This window comes from Corvus kubaryi, unplaced genomic scaffold, assembly GCF_017639235.1.
Source record: "Corvus kubaryi isolate FWS band 111438036 unplaced genomic scaffold, C.kubaryi_AGA036_p1.0 37284, whole genome shotgun sequence".
In the NCBI taxonomy this organism is placed as follows: domain Eukaryota; kingdom Metazoa; phylum Chordata; class Aves; order Passeriformes; family Corvidae; genus Corvus; species Corvus kubaryi.
This window is the reverse complement of record NW_024581088.1, coordinates 9740925-9765150: the sequence shown is the minus strand read 5'-3', so window position 1 is coordinate 9765150 and position 24226 is coordinate 9740925. Positions and strand designations below refer to the sequence as shown.

Below are 24226 nucleotides of genomic sequence, written 5' to 3'. Positions count from 1 at the left end.
CTGCTTGGCAGAGGAGGTGGATAGAGGTGGATTCACCTGTTTGAACTCTGGCATTGTTGATAGCAACAATCCCAAGAGCTATCAGGATCTTTCCTAATTTAAACAGGTGGATTAAAATACAGTTCCTAAAGTGCTTTTCCTTGGAAGATTACAGGGATTACCTGAAAGTCCAAAGCTTGGCCACGTGTTCTCCAAGCCACAGCAGCTCCTGGCTCGTAGCTCCAGCTAAATCTTAAGCACATTAGGAGCTGCAAACAGTGACTTCTCACATGCACACACAGTCCAGCTGAACTTATTAAAACCAGGGGCTCATGACTCCTGTAATTCTCCAAATCACCCCTTTTCTTGCTTCTCTTCCCCACGGGATTCACTGGAAGGGGTGGAACCCACACCTCTGGTGTTACAGTCACGGATCCTAAATGATGCAGAAGTGCCAATTAACTGCAGAGAAGTATTCCAGCTCCCAGGCATGTGCTCAGAAAGGTTAATTTTATCTTTTAAAGGATTTTGTTACAAAGTAATTTTATGCACAGCATTGTGGTTTTTCACAGCAAATTGCAGGATGACCTTCTCATTTGCTTCACTCATGCATTTGGTAAACAAATATTAGAGTGCCTTTATTAATTTGATTGATCTACTTAGAGATTAAAGGGTGTTTTTTTTCAGGATTCCAATTATTCTCCAGCCATTCAGCGGGGTGGTGTGAGCAGCATGCCCAGAGTGTGGATTAAGACACCCATGGCCTGGGATTACACCATTTTTTAAGCTTCTTGCATTTCTAGTCATTGCTTTTATTTGCACTACTATTTTCATGCAAAATTTGAACAGTTTTATATCCTCCTTAGGCAATGTTTTAATTGATCATTTATCCTGTGGCTGAAATGTGAGATTAAGCACTGGAAAAGTGACCACATGAATTTATTATTTACAGGTTTATTCTCCCACCCTTTGCCTCTCTTTAACCTGTGTATGGCTGGTGGCCTGAATTCCATGGTTTGGTTAACATTAATATCCCATTCTGTACCTCTCTGCCAGATTGTAGGTCCTAAAAGACCCCAGAGGAGAATGCCAGCTGCCCTGTTTTGCTGAGGCAGTATCAGGGAGTCCAGGACAGTGAATCCTGCTGCAGCCAGCTCTCCAGGGCGGGCTGGGAGAGCTCCCTCCCCACAGCTGCACAAACACCTGCAGAGCCTCTGTTTGCCTTCCCCCAGTTCCCAGGGCTCCTTCCCCTTTGGATGTGGGAATGTGCAACTCAAGAATTCCTTCCTTTGTACTCGAGGCCTTTTTTAAGACTTGGAGTGTTACAGGTTAGTGCTGGTGGAGGTGGCGAGTCCATCCCGACAGCTCTGATGATTGTCACCCCTGCCATGCCTGTGGGACACGCTGGCTCTCAGTGCTCAGTAATTCTTCATCATGATGGCTGAAACTTCCTCAGGTACTGAAAATACCTAAATGTTACTGTCTTCTTTCTTTAGCCAGATGAAAACTCCCTGGATTTCTCTTCTTGTATGCTGCGCCCAGGGATTAAAAATGCCCAGGATCTTGCCTGTGGAGTGTGTCTCCTAAACGTGGATTCCAGAAGCAAAGTAAGTGTGCTGGCTAAAGTCCTTTTGAATTCACAGTATGGTCTTTCATATAGAATCCCAGACTGGTTTGGGTTGGAAGGGACCTTAGAGCTCATCCAGTGCCACCCCTTGCCATGGGCAGGGACACCCTGCACCATCCCAGGGTGTCCAGCCTGGCCTTGAACACTTCCAGGGATGGGTGTATTGAAAAAATTCCCATGGTTATAATTTGTAAACTCTGACCTGTAGATGGGTCTCAATAAAATCCTGTAATCAAATATCCAGTGTTCCTTGGTCTTTGGTGTGACACAGCTGTGGAGAAAAGGTTGAGTTCAGTTGTTCGTAATGGGGAAGAAACTGGGATGCTAAGATTTTTTAAAGTATGCATATTTTTTTAACAAAATCTGTTAATGACTTTTCTCCATGAAATGGCTCACCAGAGGGGACTGTTGCCATTAGCAGAGCTGGGAGGGACTCCCAGGGCATGTGCAGAGTTGTGCCAACCAGTTAAAAATAGAGGCACTTTTCCTGACTTTTTGGTTTCAACATTATTTCAGAAAGAAGAGAAATCTGTGGAAGAACTTCCCAAAAAAGTATGAACCTGTAAAAAACATTCTTTCTAGACTCATTCTTCTTGAGTGTGGAAGGCTGAGCTGCTAATGGGCTCTCAGCTGTCATTCTCGATTGTACCAATCATTAATCCTCTTCTCCAGTCATGTTTTGTGGCCGTTAACTCTTGATCTGACCAACTAACATGCTCCAGAGCCTCCCCTTGTCTGTCTGCATGCCTGTGCCTTGTGCCCAGCTCTCTGGTTTTGTGCTCCTTCTGTTGTGTGACAGAAAATCCCTGAGTTCCTGAATCTGTGCTGCCTGTGTGTCTGTGGCAGGAGAGGGGGGATTTCAGGGGCTTTGTGCTAGAAATATTGACTTTTTGCTTTGTGTAGCAGGCAGTGGCATTTTTAGAAATCTCTGCAGGAAATCCAGGGTGTGGAGAGCAGGGCTGGGATATTTTTTTAAATAGGGAGCTGTGAGGCATTGGAAAGTATCTCCTAGCAACAAACAGCGAGGTGGTTTCAGCCTGTTCATGGCTTCACACGCTCAGAGGCTCCTATTGTAAAGCAGCTTCAATTAACAGGAGGAAGTAGATCAAATTCAACCTGAAGTAACACTAAGAGCAAGAATTGCACCTGCCTAAGCCACAGCCAGGCTGGAGCCAGGGAAATAAATGCAGGAGCTGTCTGCTGGCAAGCAGGACAGGCTTTCCCCTCGGTAGGGAGGTGGAACAGAACTGAAGATGCAGGAAACAAGGTGAGTTAGCTGCCAGGGGCCAGGTCAGGGCTCCCTTCCTGCAGGTGGAGGTTGGCTCAGGTGTGATGGCTGAAGGTTTTGTCCACCTGCAACTGAAATCAAATAGAGTTGATGGGGTGGAGTGCTCAGGGGAGGGTCCTGTGCCAGTTTCCACTCTAGGTGTAGACCCTGGAGTGGATCAGACTGTCACACTTGTTTCAATTCTTCTTGCAGGCCTTTAATTCTGAGACAGACAACTTTAAGCTGGCGTACGGGGGGCACCAGTACCACGCCAGCTGTGCAAACTTCTGGATCAACTGCGTGGAGCCCAAACCTCCTGGTCTCATCCTGCCAGACCTGCTCTGAAAGCAGCTGCACTGCAGCTGGAGCTTTGGCTCTAATCATGCAGGACTTGGGGTAACTGCTGTGGTGGAGAGGCTGGAGTTGGGGTCAGGGTTGGGGTTGATTTTTGGACCAAAAATCAACAGATTAAAGCCACTGTTACGGACGGTGAAGAATTCAGTTGTAATGGCCAAGGTTTCAGAAATAACCAGAAAATATGTAGTATGGCAAAAAAAAAAGTGGCATTCCAGTCTTTCTGAAGATGAAAATGTTATCCTGTGTAAAAGCAGCCTGGTAACCATGTGCATAAACATGGGAGAGGCCAGCATGGAGCTTCCCAGAGAACCTGGAATGCTGGGCTGATTTGCATAGAAACAACCACTTAAATACTTGAAGTCTGTATTTGCAAGCAAATCTTTTCTTTAGCGTTTTTGGGACACGCACCTTGATGTTCTGCTGTGATACCACAGCACATGAGTCACAGCAGCATCCGAGGCAGAATGAATTATTGACTCAGGAGGAGAAGCTGCTGGGTGTTTGTACCTCCACTGCTCCGTGCTGGAAGTTGTGCTGGATGCAGACCTGGTTAGTGCTGGGAGGTGAGGACTGGAAAACTGTTGTAATTTTCCCCGTGCTGTCTGGATTCTGTGGGGCAGGCAGCTGGAGTTTGAAACTCGTGGTCTTTGTTGTAAATCCAGATCAACTTCTCTGGATTTGTCCAGAGTTCCAGGTATGATTTTGTCTCTCCTGACATTTTGGGAGCTGCGTGGCTGCAGCACTGCTGAAAGCTGGACTCTGCTGATGCAGCACATCTGCTGCTGTGTGGATACTTTACCTTTTTTGGCTGTGGAGATGCTGTTCCCGATGGGATGGGGTGGTTGTGTGTGACTTGTGCAGTCTGGTGCTACCTGCAGTAACGTGCTCCTGTGACTCAGAGCTGGCAGCACAGAGGTGGCCCCTGGCTCCTGCAGCAGGGAGTGGGATTTAACACCCACAGGGATTTAAGCCTGGAATTTGGGGGTCTCAGCAAGCTGGTGTTTGAAGCAGGCATCGTGTCCCTGCTGGTTTGTGGCTTTTGTAGGTGCCTCTCTGGACAGGTTTGTGTAACAGACTCTCACTAAATGTTACCTGTACATCTAAAGTACCTGGTTTCTCCTTCAGATCCAATATCCAGAGGACAGCGCAGTCAATGGAGTGCTGGTTACAGGATTTTAAACCTGTGGGAGATTCATGGTGTTAAAAGAGACATCCCACAATCCTGTCTAGGTCTGCAGGGAATGGAGTGTAAATCCATGGGGTACAACTTTCTCCTTAATTCTTTGGCTCAGTCTCTCAGATCTGTCCCTTTTCTCCAGATATCTCAACAGCTTCTCCAAGTTAATCCTGCCCCCATTACAAGTACCTGACACTGACCTGTGGTTATTTGCTGAAACAGGAATTACAATGAGCAAAACGATGCTTTGTATTTAAAAAACAAACAGCTTGCTTGTATGAAACTATTAATTAGCCCAAATGAAAGAATCTTGGCTCAGAGGTGTCTGGCTCCTTCCTTACACCAATTACAATAAATCTCCTTGCTGCCTCAAATTAGCTCATTCACGAAATAAAGCACCATGTGCCTCCAGCTCTGGCTGATCCAGAGGCGGATTTCCCGTGCTGTGCTTCCCACATCCTGCCCAGGAATTGCCAAAAAACCAGGGAAGCCACTCATTGATTCTCTCCCTTTTATTAGGTGGGAAAGAGTTCCAGCACCACAGCTTGTGCCCCCAGCCCATGTTTCCAGCACAGTCAGGGGCTGCTGTGCCCCTCACCAGTGTTCCACAGGAGTTTGGGGACAGGGAGCCACTGACAGGTATTCTCCAGTGGTTGGGAGAGGCTGGTGCTGAGGGAATGCTGTGCTGGGGAAACCTGGGTTTCCACCACAGCTCCCCAACACTTTGCTAGAGAGGAATTTTTTTCCCTAATTAAAGGAAAACACCACAAATAAGAGGCCACAGAGTGAAATTTAAAGCACCAGCTGCATTGTCACAGCAGCATCTTCCAGCTGGTTTTCCTGTACCTGTTAGCAGGTCAGCCCCTCTCTGAGCTTCATCCAACGTGTCTTTTGGCCCATACAAATAAGGAATGGACATTTACAATTCCAATTGCAGCAGAGCTCACTGGAGGGTGACACTGCTGCTCCCCCGCTCCCACAGAAGGGAGAGCAGCAGGCACCGTCCCTGTCTTTGTGGGGAGCAGGAAGCACTCTGCCATGGGAACATGGGAACGGGAACGTTTGCAGGGAGATCCCCCCGATAAAGGCATTGCACAAGGAGGATCAGCTCGCAGATCCCAGTCATTCCAATGACTCACTGGAGCATTCAGCATCCTCTTGGATGTTGTTGCCAGCCAAAGCCCAGTGTCTTTCCAAGCTGTATCCAAGGTGACAGGATTGTCACAGCCCACCTTCCCCTGCTGCCTCTGCTGCAGGCCCCCGGACACGCTGCCTTCCCTTTGCTTGTGTCCAGTTTCAGACCTGTAACTCCTTTTCCTGCATGGATTCTCTCACTGGAAAAGAAAAATAAGATTTTATTTGTTTTTTTAAATCTCTGTGGGGCTGCCTTGGCATGACCTGTGGGAAGTGGGGGTTCTGTCTCTTTGTGTATATTTGGAATTGTAAGGAATTATTTGCTCGGTTATTTAATGTATTTATGGCTTAACCCCGTTGGATTCCTGGTGCTTCCGTGCCGTGGCCGTGGGTGGCAGCTTTTCCCTGGCGCTGGGGGCTCCTCCCTCTCTGTGTTTGGCTGTGAGTTCCTGCAGCCCCTCGGAATTGTCACCTCCTGCACTGACCGTTCATTCCAAGGACTTTTCCTCCCTGGCAGCAGCTTCTCCTCACTGGGTTTGGTTGGAGCAGCTCCTTCCCTGAAATCTCTGCAGGGTGTGGGAGTGAGGGTGAAGTTCAGCCCCAGGCTGAGCAGGAGCTGATGGAAACCCACAGAGTGCTCCGAGTCTTGTCAGCTACACTGGGAATCACAAACTTGAAACAAAAGCCTGCCTTTCCAATAAAAGCTGCTATTGTACAAACTGCTGCTGTGGATTTATTTTTAATTCTGGACCTGTATTTAATTCCAGTTCTCAATGTTAAAATAGCAATGTCATCATTTTATGAAGAAGAGCGATCAGAAAACTTCTCTTCCTATTGTGATTTCTTCTCCTGCCCTCTGGGCAAATATTGTTTTTCTTCCAGAAGTGGTTTTGTGATTACTAGTTGGAGCTGTTTGGGTTTGTGCTGTGCTGGAGTTGCTGCTGATATTTTAAATCCGATGAGCGTTAAGTGTTATTAATTGACTTTGGAACCTTGTTTACTCCCTTAATGCCTGCAATGATTTATAAATCCTGTGTTGAGATTCAAACCTGATGTTCAATAAAAAGCTCATTTCGTATCTGACCAACCTGGGAAGCTGAAATATTTATATCATAAAGTAAGTGAAACCTGCTTTGTGGCTGGGATGGGGAAGGTGTCTCACCAAATATCAAAAGATATAAAATACTTTTCAGACAATTAAGATACCATTTGGAAAAGCCCGTGGGGAGCAGGAAAAGGGGTGTTCTCCTCAAAGCCAGTGGGTGTGCTCACAGTACTCCAAGCTAAACCAGGGCTCTTTCTTCTTTGGTTTCTATTTGAGAATGGAGAAAAAACTGGATTTTGAGGGGGAAAACACTTGTGTTAAATTTTTTGCTGTAGTGAATACAAGAGGAGCTTTTGCAATGAAATACCCACAAGCACTAACACTGTAATACAACCTTGCATGGGGGTTTCAGGTGCATTCTTTGTTTCCTCCTGTGCTTTATTAGGCAATTTCACTTTTTATAGGTATAACTTTCCCTTGCGTTTAAAGTCAATGGAATAATTCAAATTGGAGAATTTTTAACCTTCCAGTTTTTATACAAAAAAATGGTGTTAAATCCTACTTTGCCCATTTTTAGGTAAAGTTTAATTTTGTGAGCAGATTTCAGTTTTTAGCAATTTTTTTCCCTTTAAAATGTCATGTGTTGGAACATCTCCAGACCAATGATTAATCTTGATTTTCACTCTCTAGCTCCTCACTTACCATTTCCCTGGCTCAAGTTTAACTCCTGCTAAATTAGGGAGATGAGTCTCCTGTGTCTGCCTGCCACTGGAACTGGGACACAGCCATGGAACCTGAGCTGGGAACAGCTGATAGCAAACCTCACCTTTATCTCAGTGGGGCAAAACTCATCTGGAAAAGCAGGAGAAAACTCCCTTCAGCCAGAGTTGTTTAAAGGCACTGCTGGGCCTTGGGCTGCTGCTGGAGCTCCGTTAGGGCCGTTTGGAACAGGAAACCAAGACGTGTTCTGGTTTAATCTTTATTGATTTTTTTTTTTACAAGTATAGAATCTCATTTAAATCAGACAGCGATCGCAGCAATCGGCCTGCTCCTCCTCCAGAGGCAGCAGAAATGCCGGTGCCTCCTCAGGAGCGGGGCTCTCCTGGGCTCCAGTCACACTCCAAGGACCCAGTCCCTGCCCCTGGCCAGGAGCCACGGGAAGGCTTCTCCCAGGGAAGGGCTGGGGCTGGAACCGCTCCCGGCACCCTCCGAGCGAGGCCAGGCCTCTGTCACCCACCCCGTGCGGAGGGGACAGAGCGGAGCAATCCTGGAATGCAGCATAACCGTGAGGACGGAATGGAGGGAGGCAGGAATGGGCTAAGGCAGGTCACCAGCGGCCTCGGAGCTGAGGAATCGAGCGGGTTCACCCGCTGCCAGCAGGCTGCCTGCTGGAACGTTGGCATGCACAGCCCAGCCCCGGGCAGGGGGCCACGCACAGATTCCTGAGTGTCTCTTTGGCTGCCCAGCGGCTTCAACCCTCTCGCTTCTGTCTTGAGCCACATCTGGACAAGATCTGTCGACTTTCCACCCACAAAACACACCAGCATTTTCCAGTAGTTGAAGTGTATTTCGGGACTATTGCCCTGGCATGGAATGAGTGAAAAAGGATCTTGAATTTATTTGATTTGAATTACTCAAATTTTATTTTACTTGTGGCCGACACGGACTGATTCACTCTTTTTTTTTCAGGTTTTTTTTCCCTTTATTTTTTTTCCTAACTTTGAATACGATTAAGAGCTGACTAAAGATTTCAAACACTATATACTGAGAGTCACTATGGATGTTAAAGAAAACACCAGCACTAGCACCACAGCCCCTGTATTCCTGCCTCCCTGGTGCTTGGAAAACCTGCTGCTGTGGAGCAGGGCCTCGCTAGTGCTGCTCCTGAGCCACTACAGGGTTTTGCAAGGAAGCAAACAAGCTATAACAAAATATCCAGGCTGCTACCGCGTCACGAAGCGCACTTGGGTCATTAACTCTGCCCAATGCCTCTTAGGCCTTTCCTTGGAGGATCCTAATAAACTGACTAAAAAAAGAAAAAAGACGGAGGCTTTATGGAAGGAATAAACTTATAGTGAGACCTGGTTTTGCTAAATCAGAGATGCAGATGGGAAATCCCCATAGAGAAAAATGCTTTGAAGGGAATCGTTGGCCTTGCAGGTTGGTGAGGTGAGAATTGAGGTTCTGCTGTATGGTAAAGAACCAAAGTTGGCTGTAGAAGGAGAAGGGAATGGCTCCAGTCTGGTCAACTCGAACAGCACGTCCCTTCTGTTGTGCTTCCCGTCTGCAGTCCCATCAAATTCCCCAGTAAGGCATCAGGGGTCTCCTCTCTCTCTCGTAAATGTCTGGGATGATGCCATAGGGTGTCTGTACCATTTTAACCGTGGTCTTCCCAAAGAGCTTCCTCTCGTAGTCTATCAGCTGCCTCCAGAAGCCCACATTGGGCCGGATCACGGGGCGCCGTGACTTGACCCAGTTGTAGGCCTCGACGAGGGAGACCTTGTGGTACTTCATGAGGAAGGCGATGCAGAGCGTGGCCGACCTGCTGACGCCGGCAGCACAGTGCACCAGGGCGGCCCCGTGCTTCCGCGCCACGCTGTGGATCTTGTCGGCCACGCTGTCGAAGTACAGGGAGATGGGGGCGGTGGGCATGTCAGCCAAAGGCACTTTCACGTACTCAAACTGCGGCCAGTTGAAGTTGGGGATCTCGATGGTGGCGTTGATGATGCAGGTGATGCCCCGGGACAGCAGCAGGTGCCGGTTGGAGGCGACGCTGCCCCGGCTCAGGTACAGCGAGGGGGTGATCTGGGCGATGCCCCCCAGGGCACCTTCGGAGAGCATTCGTGGAGCCATCAGAGTTCTCGGCAGGGAGTTGTGGCTTCTGGAGGTCATGGAGGATCTTGGCACTCACGCTTCCATTATGGGAAGAGAGCCAACAGGATCTTCAGCCAAGGGAGGGAGTGTCTGGGCTGGTGGTGGCAGGACAGCGCGAGCTCCCACTGCTTAGTCACTGCAAAACACAAGCGAGGCCACATGAGCGGGGAGCTGTCCCTGACCTGTGTCTGTGCGAGGGAACAGGAAACCCCAGCTCGCCCTGCTGTGGCCTCGTAAAGCTCCGTGGGGAATGTGGGGCTGCTTTCACAGTTTCACTACCACTGTCTCCCAGGCACTGCCTGGACAGATAGTAAAAAAAAAAAAAAAATTGTCCAGCTTAATTAGCTCCAATTACTTGCCAAGGGTTTACCTGTGGGCTTGGACAGCGTCTCACCCGGATCAGCACATGGAAAATGAACTACACCTTTTCCATGCTGAAACACAGCAGCTTCACAGCTGGCCACAGTTCAAAGGGATGGTGAGGAACAGCAGATGCCAGCAATTTCCAGCACACTGCCCTCTCCCCAGTGCCACCCTTCTCCTTTTTTAGGTGTAGGAAAGGCCCCGCCAAAGCACATAAACAGAGGAAAGTCGCTCATTAGGAAAGGCGGTGAGTCACGTCCATCCCCATCAGTCATCAGCTCTCATGGAGGCAGGGGAAGTGTGGAAAGAGTGACCTGGTTATGTCAGAAGCTGAGAGTAAAACCCAAGCAGAGGCTGGGACAGGGGAGGCTCTTGTGCTGCTTTAATGCCTGGCTAATGCTTGGGGAGGGAGACACGCCGCAGAGGCCTGGGAGCGCCCGTGTGAGCCACGTGGCCCCGGAGGGCCCCTGCTCTGATCCCCCTGCTCCTGTGGGGCATCTCCAAAGCCAGGGGAGAAGCAGGGGGAATGCTCAGGGCCTTGGGGAGAGCGATCTGTCCCTCCAGCAATTTTTAATTGTGTTAAGAAGGTCCTTAAAGGGCTGAGAGGCCCCAACTGTGGCTTCCCCAGCCCTCAGCTGTCTGCCTTCATCCCATGGTCTGGGAAGCACCTGCAGTGGCTGGTGGTGCTGCCAGTGGGTTTTTGGCTCTGTAGTACAGAAACTTAATGAGCATAACATGGGCTCCTCCGTGGCTCTTCCCTGCTGGCAGCTACCTGAGCAGCTCCTGAAGCTGTGCACCCAAAGCTGCAGAAGTTCCTGCCCCAACAAGGTTTTGGCTGCAGCTGTGAGCACTCAGCTTCCCCCCACCAGTCACTCAGCTGGAGCAGCAAGGAAAGGTGTGTTGTTTTCAAAGGAATAAAGTTCTTTGAGCAGGGGAAATCCCTGCTCTCAAACAGCTCTTACTGACAATGCAAAGGATTCGGGCACTTACGCTTGGTAACAAAGTCCTGCTCTAAATCACGGAGCGGCACCTGGGTGCTCTGGGCTGCTGAGGCTGGGATGGCTCATAGAGTGTGTCCAACGCTGAGCTGGGGAGAGAAAAGAGCATGATTTACTGGGGTCTGCACTGGACTCTATTTACGTGGTTGTCCAAGAACTGGAAGGGAGGACCACGGCTTCCCCAGGGAGAGACTGAGGACTCAGGGCAGCATTTGTTGCCGACACCGTAACGTCACCAATTCCTGCCAACACAGCACTCAAAATCACAGTGAGCCCAGAGGAATCTGAGGCTGGCACAGAAGTCATGGTTCAAAAAAAAATTAAGTTGTTTAAGTAATTAATTTTCTCTAATGTCCCCTTCAGCATCGGCCCAGGCCCAGACAGCTGGGGCACATCTGTCCTTCTGACAGAGCCCAAAGCCACCCACTGGGGACCCCCTGTTCCCTGTTCCTGTGAACGGCAAGGGGCAGAGCTGATGCCTGAGCCACAGCATCCTGCTCCCGAGAAGCCGAGGGTGGGGCCAGCATCCCCTTCTTTTCCCACAAGCCCCCAGAGCAGAGGAGAATCACCTGGGAAATGCTGCTGAACTCTGGCAGAGCGATAGCAGCGCCTGCCCCAAACCAGCTCTGAGCAAGGCGGACCCTCCACCTGCTGCGGGGGACCCGGAGCGCTCCTGAGGCGGTTTGGGAAGGGCTTTGCTGCTTTCCATAAAGTGGTTCCTGTTTGCAGGCAGGAACTTATCCGGGGATTTGCATGTGACAGGCCGGGCTCGCTCTGCCAACTCCGGGGCCGCCGCGCTGGCGGCAAACGCTCGCTCATCTCATCTCTTATCTCATCCCATCCCACCCCTGCCACGGGACACCTTCCACTGTCCCACGCTGCTCCAAGCCCCGTCCAGCCTGGCCTGGGACACTGCCAGGGATCCAGGGGCAGCCACAGCTGCTCCGTACAACCTGTTACACCCCAGTTACATGCGACATCCCCGGGGCTCGGAATGGCCGACACCGGGCGGCACGGCTTCCACCCGATCCGGAGCAGCTCTCAGCCAGAAGGGCTCAGTGTTTTGGAGAGAAGCTCATTATTTAAGCGAGGGATAAGGCTGCTGTGCCCGCAGCCCACGTGCCTAGGGGCTGCTGATGCCCAGGCGCTGGGGGACAGCCACCAAGGCAGCGGGGCGGGTGCCAGCGTCCCCTCCCGTGTTCCGGCGCTCGCAGCGGGAGCTGGCTGGGATGCCACCGACTGCGCCGTGCTGTCTCAGGCATGTGACAGAGCCACGCTGCTGCCCACACACACCAGGCTGAGCAGCTGCTGGCGTGCGGGGAGCTGGGAATGAAAGGGCCTCGTCTGCCTGGGCTGGCATCGGCTCCTGCCGGGTGCGGTGCCTTCGGCTGAGATCGGGAGCTCCCCCAGCCTTCATCCGTCCCCAGGGCTGCACCCCGGCATCCGTCCTGCCCGGCCCCAGCTCGGGCAAAGCCTGCCCCAAAGTGCCCTGTTTTGCTCCCGTGAAACTCCCTCTGCCTTTCCCAGCACACCCGCGTTATCCCACCGCATCCCGCTGAAACCCAACACTGTTGCTCTTCGCGCAGCCATTCCCGTCATTGTGCTGGGGCAGAGAAAGAGAAAGGGAATGAAAAGCCTCTTCCCAGCCGTTGTCGAGTGCAGAAAAAAAGCAGCAAATCGCTGAAGATGGAACAAAGCACACACACAGCCCGGCGTGGCTGTGCCTGGGAAGGCCGGTGGCACAAGAGGCTCCCGGCCGGGCACAGGGAGAGGCACCGGCCGCCTCCTTCAGCCTGGGCACTGCCAGGGGACTGCAGGGTACAGCCAGGATGCACCACCTCATGCGAAATAAAAACCCCACCTCTTCTCCCATTTCTTCTTGGTAGGGGCTTCTGAGTGCTGGCGCAGGCTGGGGACTCACACCAGCCCAAAGCCGGTGTCCTGGGGTGCTGGAGCCTGTCCTGACTGTCCTGCCGAGGGGCTGGATCCAGAACCATCCCTAAAGCAGCACTGAAAGTGCCTTCCAAAGGAGCTCGAATGTCACTGGGGTTTCCTGCAAAGAGCTGACATTCCCAGAGGGTGCACATGGTCCTTTGGGAGAAGACTGCCTGGCAGTGGGCTGGTAGCAACCAGGTATTCCTGCCACCACATCCTCCTTTTTCTGAGCTGACTCCAGTTAATGAATTAATTAATCTTGTAGCAGCCCTGACCCACAGTAAATCCCTTTCCAGACTGTGCCTTGCTCTTGGCCCATGCGCAGAGCCCAGCCAGTGTCCCATGGGGAGGGCTGGGACACAGGGGTGGCAGGGGGTCCCTGGGGTGGCAGGGGGTCCCTGGGGACCCTGGTGCAGCAGGAGCAGGACCGGAGCAGCCTCCTCCCTCCCCGGCAGACTGGTGGGTTCTGCCATTTCCCTCCTCTGCATAATCAGGGGTGGGGGAAGCCAGTGGGTAATTACAGCCTGGAGAACACTCTGCTCTTCAAAGCCTCCAGGTCCTTTCCCAGCACTCCTGGCCAGCACCATCCTCAGGTTTATGGCGAGGGGACACTTCTCCAGCAGCCATCCAGCCTGGATCTCGCCCTGCACCCACCGGCTCTCTGCAGCTCCACGGCTCAGGTGGGTCCTTCTGCTGCACCTCGAGGCTGAGCTTTGCGCTTCACCTGTCTCAGGAGGAGGGGCAGGTGCCTAGCCCGGGGTAGCTGCTCCCATGGAAGGCTGGTTGTATCCCAGCTGGGCTGGATCTCCTGGCTCAGAGCAGCTCTTCTCCAGGTAAGAGGGTTTCCACAGCAGTGCAGCAACCCGGTGCCCTGGTTGGTGTTTTGGTGGTGCAGCCCCCTGGAAAGGTTGCTGCCGGCAATGCTCATGGCTCTGCTCTTCCAAATCTTGCAACAGCTGGAGTTTGTTTCTCTTGCTTTCATTCCTGGGAATGCAGTCCTGTTAACAAAGGCTGAAATTCCCATGGGAAAGCACTGCTGGTTCCTGGACCTCCTGAGAAAGGCTTGAAAACACCTCTGGAAGCTCAAATGACAAACAGGGTGAGTTTGTGAGTTAAATACCGTGATCTCCAGGACAGGAGGGAGAACTGGTTGGGCTCTACACAATGAGCTGGCAAGTCTGAGCTTCTGCCTTCTTATTCTGGTGCTGCTGGGTGGCTTGCTCTGATTTTTAAGGGTTTTTTTTGTTGGTTTGTTTTCTTTTTTTTTTTTATCACAGCTCCTCTGTCTTGAGAGCAGAGGCTGTGCCTTGTCCCTGAGGGACTTGAAAGACTTGAGTTTCTGTCGGGTTGTGTGCCACTAACACAACCATGGGGCTGGTACCTGGACAGGTGAGAGCTCCCCCAGGCCTCTCTCCCTCTGGACCCTGGGTTTAGTGCAGGGTGGGCCCTGCTCTGCTCATGGAGCAGAGACACTGAAGGCCCTGGTTTAATTCCCAGATCATCATCTGGGATTCGAGGCAGGTTTGTGGGCTGGGTGTGCAAAATGTCAGTACTGAGGCAAGGCCTCTCCCCCCTCCCAGGAGAGGAAAAGTTATTCATTTTGGAGATGACAAATGCTCTCTAATCCTGCAGTAAAGAGAAGAGTCAATATCGCAGGCGCTGAATGAACGAGCCTGCTCAGGGCTCTTCCCAGCCAGGCTGAACAGCAAATTGCTTCAGAAATGGTCCTGGAGAGTGGGATTTCAAATACATTTCAGCAGAGAGCACAAACTGCAGCCATTCTCAGGTCAAGGCTTGCTTGTGCCAAGTCCAGGGGAGTCCGAAGTGGAGCTGGGAGGGGAGAGGATGTGTGGGAGCCGCCGGCTCCTCGCTCCTCTTTCTAGCCCTCCCACAGCCCTTTGCTCTGCTGGGGCACTGCTCTCCTGCCTCTGGTTGTGCTCCTGAGGCCATTACAGGCTCCTCTCGCATGGGTCAGAGCCATCGGCACATCCTCACGATGGAAAGGTCGAGTGGTTCGGGTTTGGAATGGGAGAGAAGGAAGGGGAGCAGGCAGGGCTGGCGGGGTGATCTGGGCTGAGACAGAGGATGCTGCGACCGAGCCCTGATTGATTCTGCTGGCAGCCTGTGCTGGCCTCTCCGAGCAGGATGGGAGCTGTCAGATGTTAAATCAAGATAATAATCTGTCTGCCCGGAGCTCTGAGCAGGCCTGGCTGCTTGTGCAGCTCCCAGCACAGCCGGGTCCCCACGCTTGCCAGAACACACCAGGAACTTCCCAGAGGATCCATGAAAAGGGGAATCGTGCCCAAAACGCACAAGACACCCTGCAAACAGTCCCGGCCTCTCCTGGGAAGCTCAACGACCCCAGATCAAGCAGTTCAGTCCACAAACAGAGTCCTGCCTCTCCCCCGTGCCTGGAATCCGGGCTGCTCCCAGAGCCCAGGCAGCTCCCCAGGCTGCAGGGCTGGCGATCCCTCGGGAGCTGCTCCCTTCAGAGGGGTGAGAGCTGACGCTCCTGTGTCACGGCCGTGTCCCTCCCGCTGGCACCAGCGGGGTGCCCGGTCCCCTGGGTGAGCTTAGCAAGGCTCCCCTGCTGCCTCCTGGCTCTGCTGAGGTGATCCACCCTCCACAGCCAGGCTCTGCTCCCACATGGCAGCACCGAGCCTCGGGCTGGCACCAGGCTGAGGGGTGGTGACTCTAACCCAGCCCGAGGTGCCCAGCTGAGCGGTGCCTGAGTGCTCTGCCAGCCCCTCAGCCCCTCCTCGCTCTGCCAGCCAAAAGCTCTCTCCCCGATTTGCCATTCTCCCAGCAGGAAAAACGGGCGGTGAGGCTTTTGGACGGATCCATCTGAGGATGCCACTTGGCCCCATGGGCAGGGTCCCAGGCTGCCAGGCAGGGCAGCAGCTCGGCTGCCTCTCAATTCCCACTGTCACCAACTCCTGTGACAGCGGAGCTGCCTGTGGCCACGCTGCAATCCCTGTCACCCTGTGATCTCTGCCGTGCAGCCACCCCCTCCACAGTGGGAGCAGGCAGGGCTGGATCCTGCCAGCTGCCAGCCAAACCTCTGGCCACAGGGAGAGCTCCCGGCCGTAGGGACGGAGTGAGATGGGGAGCAGGCGCAACCTGGAGCACGCTGGTATTTATAAATCCTTGCTCTGCTCTGAGGACAAGCCTCCCTCGGCAAGCAGCAAGAGGATTTGATGCAAGAAAAACAAACCATCTTTCTTTTAAAAGCCACGTCCGTGCTTTCAGAGCCATAGGCTCTGCACACCAGTCACTGGGAGAGCACAGCGGGGGCATGGGGCTCCCCCAGTACAAACCAGTGGTGTGGCCACCTGCATCCTGCTTAAAAACTCTTGGTAGGTGCATGAAATGCTTTAAAAACCAGAATTAAACCTTGAGGAGGCACGAACGGGATCCGACAGTTGTGTGCAGCATCGGTTCCCTACTCGGCTGAACACCAAGGGCTGTTTTCCAGCCCCGACTGGAGATACCGCCTGTTCTGGAGCACTACAGATTATTCCAGCGCCAGCTGATGGCATCTGGATTGCAGGTGGAGTTTAGGAAAGCTCCCCTGCTCCCCGTGTCCAAGTGTGATGCCAGGGGACGTGGATGGAGAGCAGGAGGGGCACATTCAGGGAGCAGCCCCACGCCTGGCTCTGGCTCTCAGGGTGCTGCAAGATGGAGCCTTGTTTTTTCCGGAGCCGTGCCCTGCGCAGTCACAGCTGACAGGAGGGACACAATCTCTTCCCTGTTAGCCGAACAAAACACAGGGACCTGGTGTGTTTGCTCGTGTGTGACCCCGCTGGGCCCAGGGCTGTGCCTGCTGCTCGTGTGGCAGGGCTGCAGCTCTGGGCTCTGCCCCAGCCCACCCCAGAGCCCATGAAATTGAAGGCAGCTGCAAATTCACTGCAACGTGTCCTGGAAACGGGCTGGTGCCTCCATGCTGGCACTCACCCGGGCCTCTTCCAGGGGCAATGCCAACTGGTGCACGCTCTCAGCTGCCTGGCTTCTCAGGGGGGTCTCAAAGCCTGGCACCCTGATGAACCTGATGGTGACATATTCCCCTCCGGAGGAATTCCCGGCGGGCAGGGGCTGCCCACGCTTTCCCCACGCTTCCCAAGGCTGGGCAGGGGCTGGCTGGACAAGGGTGGAAGCAGGTAAAGGGGGAGCAGCGGGATGTGCCTGCAGCAGCTGTAAGGAATGAGGTCACCTCTGAGCACACCGATGGGGTTGTGTAGGGTAACAGGAAGAGAGGCCAATTTTAATCAATTAGGGGGAAATGGAGTTTACACGGGGAGCTTCCCCTGTGAGCAGCGCGGGGCCAGCGCCCCTCTGCTCTGGCTGCTCCAGCCTGGGGGGAATTCTCGTTTCCAGGGACGCTGTGCAAATTCACATTTCCTCCATGAAGGACTCCTGCCCCCAAAGGGAGGCACCCACACACACCCCCCACACTGCAGGGTGGGACGGTGGAAATTACTGAGAATTAATTCTCATTAGCCTGGAAACCCTGACCCACCCGGCCATGGGGTGACTGTGGCAGCACCTGTTGATCCTTCCTGCTAGGAACCCCAAGCCTGCCTGATTATTATCACTTTATACTATTTTTAAAGCAGGGGAGTAGCTGTGTCAGCCGAGCCCACGCGCTGCCTGCACTACAGGTGCCCCGGGAAGGGTGGGCAGTGCCTTTGCCTCCCAGTTCCTGGCTTTATTCCCAAGCATCCAGGGAGCTGGGGCTCCTGTTCAGAGATTCCTCAGCTATTTCCAAATGCCAGAGCCTCTCTGCTAGATGTTTCCCTTTGCGTTATGGCTGCTCAGAGGGTCCTTTTCAAAGGGATAAGTGTGTGCATGTGGTGAGGGTTGTGTACCTGGAGAGGAGGGGCTGGGAGAAGCTCCCATACTTGGTTTGAGGTGTTACCCCACCTTCCGGGGAAAACCACCCTGGGAAGGAAGGTCCTGCAGTGGTGGCAGGAAGCCTGGAAGGCTTCTCTGGTGAACAGCCTTGTGTAGATGGCTCTGGTGGGATCAGTGTGTGGTGCTCACAGGCCCCACTGCCCTGCCCAGGTACCTTTTCCCCACTCCTCATTCCCAACCTCTTCCTGCATGCCCAGGTGTGCAGGTAGCTGGTTCCCTGGGACAAAGCTGCTTCTGGCTCCCAGAGCAGGGATCTGAGACTTTCTTGTGCTGGCTTTGCATCCCTTTCCTCCCTCCTATGGAGCCTGGCTCAGGCAGAAGATTTCCCCCCACACCCTGCACGTTTCTAGCACTAGAGCAGCATGAGCTCTCTGGCTTTCCAGCTCCGAGATTCCAGCTGGGATCAGGTATTGAATTAAGCCATGCAGATTTCCATCTTGCCCTGACCAACAAGGAAGTAGTGCCAGAGCCCAGAGCCGACCGCGCAGCGAGGGCTCGGATGAAATTCCTAGGATTTCACCTTTGTTCCTGGAGGAAACCGGGATGTCTGTGTCCCTGTCCAGGACCCAGGCGAGCCCTCGGGGGCAGGAAGGACAGGCAGAGCTGCACGTTCACACCTTCCAGGCATAAATCGATTAAAACCTGCTGCATTACTGCTCCCCTGACATTACCAGGGTCACATCAGCCAAGTCGTGGCAGCAGATCTCTGCCAGCGGGGAACAGCATGTGTCCCCCAAATCAGGGATCCTTCCTTCTCATTCCTTGGGAACCAGAGTGCCACAGAGCCCGTCCCAACCACCGGGAACACAGCACACACCAAGGCTTACAGCGAGGCCTGGGGGAGGAATCCACTCCCTGCCAGAGCAGGGGCAGCTGATCCGGTGTATCATAAGGGAAAACAGTGTTTTGTTAGTGCTAATCTGCCACCATTCCGGAGGCAGGGGCATTAGGGATAAACTGAACTTGCAACATGATATTAGGGCATCTGCCAACACTCAAACCTCCAGAATAAAAGGCTCATTTGCTGCCCAGTCGAACAGGTTATAATCCTGCCCCATCTCCCTACAGCCAAATACCACTCATTGATTACTGGTGCTGCTCAAAGCAGCTGCTCCGGAGCTGAGTCAAGGGCCGAGCACGCAACCGGTCTGGACGTGAGGCCGGGCAGCCGCAGGCACGGGCCGGGGTTTGGTGGCACCGGGGTGCCCCGGGAGCGTGGAGGGCAGGAGCCAGAGATGGGTGCAAGGGCAGCAGCCAGGGATGGGTGCTGCACTCCGGCAGACTGACTCCACTCCGGCTCCTGCCAGGGAGGGGTGCAAGCGCAGGATCCAAGGATGGGTGCCCAGGGATGGGTGCCCAGGGCAGGATCCAGGGATGAGCGCTGAGCTGGGGCTGTCGAGGGCAGGATCCAGGGATGGGAGCGCTGTTACGGCACAGCCCGTGGTGGGGCTGGTTCCACGTCGAGGAACCACCGGAGCTCTGCCCGCGGCTGCTCTGGTGCAGCTCTGAGGTGCCCCCACTCTCCCGCCGGGCTCAGCCGGGGCTCAAGCACCGACCACCGGCTTCTCGCCGCGTCCCGCTCCTTTGGGCACCCCCGGCAGAGCCGCCGCTGCCCAGTCCCACCGCAGCGGGGCCGCACCCGCCGGGCCCGGAGCCGCTGTCCCACGGCACAGCCCCAGCACCGAACCTCGACGGGGATCAGGGGGCGGAACCTCCCCGCGTCCCGTCCCGTCCGCGCGGGCACACCCGGGGCCACGCCGGCGGCCCCCCCGCAAGGCACCGTACGCGACCGGGCAGGCTGGCGGCAGCGAACACAGCGGGGAACGGCGGGGCCCCCCAACCCGAGCCCCGCGTCCCTCCAAGCGCCCCGGTTCCCCCCGCCCGGCCCGTGCCGTGCCGTGCCTACCATGGCTCCCGGGCGGCAGCTCCGCGCTCCCTCGCGGCCGTGGCGGCGGCGGGCCGGGACTTTTATCGTGCTCGGCCGGCTCCGTCTCGGCGGTGCCACCTGACCGCGGCTGCCGGGGCCGCCCCCGCCCGCAGAGCCGCCGTTACCAGGCTACGGGGGGCGGCGCGGCCCGGCCCCCGGGCGGGGGCTCCGGGAGACCGGCCCCGCTTAAAGGCGCCGCCGCCGCCGCCGCGGCCCGCGGGCCCTGTGTGGGGACGGCACCCGCTGTGGGGATGAGACCCGGTGTGGGGACGGCACCCGCTGTGGGGACGGCAGAAAGGCAGGCCCCAGGGGGGACATGACCGTGTGTGGGGACATGACCGTGTATGGGGACACGCAGGAGTCCCCGTGGGGTTGGGGACAACTGAGCGTCCTGTGGAGAAAACACGGGGTCTCTGTGGGGAAGGGGAAAAGCGAGGCGCCCTGTCGGGACACATCAGGGTCCCGGTGGGAATGTGACTCTGTGTGGGGGCAAGTGGGGGTCCCTGTGGGGATGGAAACAGTGGGGATGTGACAGGGTCCTTGTGGGCATGGAGGCAATGGGATCCCTGTGGGAACACGACAGGTGCCCTGTGGGGATGGGATGTGTCAATGAAGGGATATGGCAGGGAGAGGTGGCAGGGTCCCAGTGAGGACAGGACAGCGTGTGGGGATGTGGCAGGGCCCACGACATCCCGTGTTGGAGATGGGACATGACTTGTCCCCGTGGGGACCCTGCCAGTGTGTGTGGGGACAAGATGGGGCCCCTTTGGGGTTTGGGACGTGCCAGAGTCTCTCGGCTCGGTGGGTGCTCACCGGGGAGGGGGCCAGCCCTGGGAGAGAGGGCAGCCTGGTTTTTGTGACTCAGGACATCCCAAGCCACAGCCCCTCCACACGCTGGGAGCACGGTGAAGGAATTTCGGGTGGTCCTGAGGCTCCCAGGGCTTCTTGTGGCACCGTGCTGGGGGCCAGGCTGGACCCTTGCCCAGGGCAGAGTGGGCTCAGGTCTCTGTGGAGAGATGGCCTGGGCTGGGATCCCCATAGAAGGATGCCATGGGCTGGGGGATCCACACAGCAAAGGGGAGAGAGAGTTTGTCTTTGGCTGGAAACTGTGGGATTAAGGTGAAGGTTCTGCTCCCACCACCTCACCACCATGGCAGGGACGGGACAAGGCTGGCACTGGGAGAAGAGGAGGCGGTGGGAGGAGGAGGAGGTGGAGGAGGAGGAGGAGGAGGAGGGCAGCCTCTGCCTTAACCCCGCGGCTGCTGGAGCGAAGCGTGGCCACCCCAGCCTGCTTTTGTTTGCCTTCTGGTTTTGTTGTCGCACGCTCCGACTGAAATAGCCCAAATCCCTCATAGGAAGCTTCCCCCAGCCCGAGCCCTCGGCTGGTATCTCGCTCGGGCAGGTTTCATGACTCAGCAGCCCAGATGGAGCCGTCCCTCACAGCCCTCAGCTCCAAATCTGTTTATTGCTCCAGAGGCTGTTTTTCCAAGAACCTCGCTGCTTTATAACAGCCAGAGCTCTCCCTTAAAACCCTGCCTCTCCAGCGAGGGCTCGCGTCACACTCAGCGCGGAGGTGGGCGAGGAACAAAAATAGACAAATTAAGAAAACCTCAAAAGGCCAAAAAACGAAAATGTGAGGGGTTTGGCTCTCCAAGCTTAAGGTTTGCTTTGCCTCCACGTTGCATCAGTTCTGCTGCCTTCCTCGGAGCTGCACCATCTCAGGGGCAGAGACGAATCCCCGGGTGATCACAAGTCTGTGAGAAGCTGAGAGACAGCTGAGCCCGCGGGGTGTCCCCCTGGGGCTGGGGTCCCTGGCTGGGGGCTCGGAGCCCCGGCAGTGCAAGCCTGGGGTGGTGTTTGTTGGCCACGGGCAGCGTAGGGAGAGACGAAGATGGGTTTTGAGTGGCAGCCTGTGGGATTCCCTCCACAAGCATCTAAACCCCTCATTCTCCCTCACTGCCACGAAATGAGAAAAAGGCTCTTGCACAGCTCCAGTTGCTCATCCTGGGCAGTTTTTAACTACTCACACAACTGCAGAGGTGTTTTTAATGATGGTGCAACTCGTGCTTTTAACCTTCACTCTGCCGGGAGCTTTATGTGTGTTTGATGTGGGACAGAGGATGCAAAGAGGGAAACCTGGGAGGCCTTTGACCCAGGGACACAGCAGGGAACAAAGCTAAAAGGGAATGTCAGCTCCCTCCCACACTCAACCCTGGCCAGGGGTTTGCTCACGGGAGCTGGGGGCACTTGGTAGGTGGCTGGGAGCTGCTGAGGGCTGGTGTCCTGCCAAGCCCCCTTCTGCCAAGAGCTGTTTTGTCCAGGATGGATGTTTGAGGGGCAGGTGGGACTGTGAAGGTTTGCTCCTGACCACAGGTGAGGTGTCAGGCACTGGGTGCTTTCTGGCACAGCTGCTCGCTCTCTGCCCTGGCATGGGGGGACAGCGGGGCCACTGTGGGATCCCCGGCCCTAGGAAGGCAGCCTGAGATCCCACCCGTACAGCCCAGGGGTTGTGGGGCAGCAGCAGCTCTCCTCTAAGGCAGACATCATCTTGTGGGCAAGTTTTCCCCCTTCCCATAGGAGCTGTGCATCTCTTGGAAAAGTTCTGAAGACTGTGTAGGGGCAGATGCTTGAAGTGGGACCAGCCGTGCTTGTTGACACCCCGTGGTGCCTTTGGGGATGATGGCTTTGGAAGGGTCAGGACTTGGACTCTGATCCTTGTAGGTTGGGATATTCCATGATTCTGTGAACCCACCTCAACCCAGCCCAGCCTGGCAGATGCCCGCTGGCTGTGCTGGGGTGAGCAGGACATGCGGTGGGTCCCGGGCACATTCCCGAAGGGTGCGCCTGGCCACGGGCCATTAGCTGGTCATTAGGGCTATTATCTTAATCACGGGTGTTCCCCTGCTCTGCGCTCGAGGTGTGCTCAGGGTCACGAAGGCCTGCTGAGAGGGGAGCAGGTGCTGCCTTCCGCAGCCGCCATCCATCCATCCATCCATCCATCCATCCATCCATCCATCCATCCTTTCCAGTTGCCATGGCTACACCAGAGTTTACTCTTCCCTGCCTTCGACTGCCTGCAGGGCATGATGTAAAAAAAGGTCCCTGTGTGAGGCAAAAAGCCCAGGGTCTGGGACCTCCTGTTTTTTGGGAGCAACAACTGCATCCAGGGTGGTCGGACCACGGAGTGACAGGCGCTAAGCACCCCGGCAGCACCCACAGCCCTGCCGAGGGAGCCTTGGAGGTGCTGGTTTGGGGTGCTGCCTTCCCCTCCTCGCCTCCCTGATGGCAGCAGGGACCCAGGGGAGGCAGTGAATGATTTTCTGGGGATAAATGCAGGCGCGGGGCCATCGGCTGCCTGGCGCTCGATGCGAGGTGACAGCGCGGAGCAGAGATCCCAAGCAGGCGCTCGGGCTGCGGCTCCTTAATGGGCGAGAACAAACCCCGAGCTTGGGTCACCACGTGGGGCTTCAGTGGCTGAATGTGGGTCAGCGGAGGCCTCGCTGAGGAGGCAGGAATGTCACAGCTCCACAGGGATGTCAAGCACTGCAGGGCAGTCACAGCACAGCAGGGTTTGTTCGCTTTCCAGCGGCACAAGGAGCAGAAAGGGAGCGTATTCCAATCCAAGTTCCCTGGGCAGGGGGATTTGGGCTGAGGGGCTCCCAGGGTGTGGCTGGGGTGCAGTCGACCGTAAGGGTGTGTGGCCCTTTCCAAATCCACAGGGTGCTCTGATCCATGGGGCCACTGGGTGAAACGGGAAGTGTTTCCACAGCTCAGGTGTGTTGGGGCTGTGGGGAGTCACACGTGTGCCACGGGCTTAGTCACCACCGGGGCAATCCCTGGGCCCTGACCCTGCATCCCAGGATCCCTGCCTGCCCCTGGCCACCCAGGTGCCTCATGGAGGGAAGTGCTGTCCCCCAAGGCCAGTTTTCCCTCTGATGGACTGTGGGTGACCGTGGGCTCCACAGGGTCAGGAGGAGCAGCTCTGCTGTTTGTGTTTGTTGCGTTTGGGGTCCCCTTTCTGCATTGACTGGCCCCTCGTTAGGCAGAGGGTTGCAGGGCTGATGTGAAGTGCAGGGCCCCCATGGTGTGGGCTGTGTTTTGGCAGCTCCCTCGGTGAGACGCCGGGTACAGAGGGGTGCCAGGGTGCTGGTTTGTCTCGGGAGGGTGGGGTGAGCTCCACCGTGTGCTCGCCCGCTGAGTCAGGGGCTGAGCACACGTGGCTGTGCCCCGTGTGCCTCCGGCCCGGCCGGTGGGGATGCTCCGCGTCCTTCCCCGACCCCTCTCCCCACAGCCCGGGGCCAGGCTCTGTGGCCAGGCTGGGGAGCGAGGGCTGACGTGGCCTGGCAGCTCAGCCTCTCCAGGGCGCTCGCTGCGCCCTCCCTCTCTCCCCAGCCCAGCCTGCACATTGCTGCCTGCCTCCTGGGCAGCTGAGCTGGGTGGGGACTGGCCCATCCCAGGGACCCCAGACATTCCCTGGAAGCTCGGCCTGGAGGGTGCTCTGAGCTCCTGTCCCTGTTCCATTTCATAGAAGAGGCTGGGAAGTGCTGGTGCCTGGTTCATAAAACATTGACTTTCCAGACAGGCTTTGCAAAAGAAATGAGATGTTGGTGATTGTACGGAGAGCTCAGGAGA

The 24226-nt window shown here is 55.3% G+C and overlaps 2 protein-coding genes across 8 annotated transcripts in view; one reads left to right on the top strand and one right to left on the bottom strand.

Annotated features, from left to right (window-relative positions):
- SYNRG (synergin gamma) overlaps positions 1 to 6628 on the top strand; it is a 37232-nt gene extending 30604 nt beyond the window's left edge. For 4 of the 7 annotated variants that reach the window (XM_042026440.1, XM_042026439.1, XM_042026438.1 and 1 more), the window contains 3 exons: positions 1476 to 1586; positions 2123 to 2158; positions 3087 to 6628. In XM_042026440.1, the coding sequence (XP_041882374.1) occupies positions 1476 to 1586; positions 2123 to 2158; positions 3087 to 3218 (279 nt within the window). In that variant the 3' untranslated portion in view covers positions 3219 to 6628. Of the gene's footprint in view, positions 1 to 1475; positions 1591 to 2122; positions 2159 to 3086 lie in introns of all 7 variants that reach the window. The other 3 variants (XM_042026442.1, XM_042026434.1, XM_042026437.1) reach the window with 2 other exon arrangements.
- A 923-nt stretch (positions 6629 to 7551) lies between these two features.
- On the bottom strand, positions 7552 to 19705 carry DUSP14 (dual specificity phosphatase 14). Its single transcript, XM_042026445.1, has 3 exons — positions 19574 to 19705; positions 10814 to 10910; positions 7552 to 9596 (listed from the first exon to the last, which is right to left on the bottom strand). The coding sequence occupies exon 3, from the start codon at positions 9476 to 9478 to the stop codon at positions 8882 to 8884; it is 597 nt and encodes a 198-aa protein (XP_041882379.1). The 5' UTR covers positions 9479 to 9596; positions 10814 to 10910; positions 19574 to 19705; the 3' UTR covers positions 7552 to 8881.
- Between the last annotated feature and the right edge of the window lie 4521 nt (positions 19706 to 24226).

Coding starts and splice junctions, on each gene's coding strand:
- DUSP14 (XM_042026445.1), bottom strand. CDS start 9,478: ATGACCTCCAGAAGCCACAACTCCCTGCCGAGAACTCTGATGGCTCCA.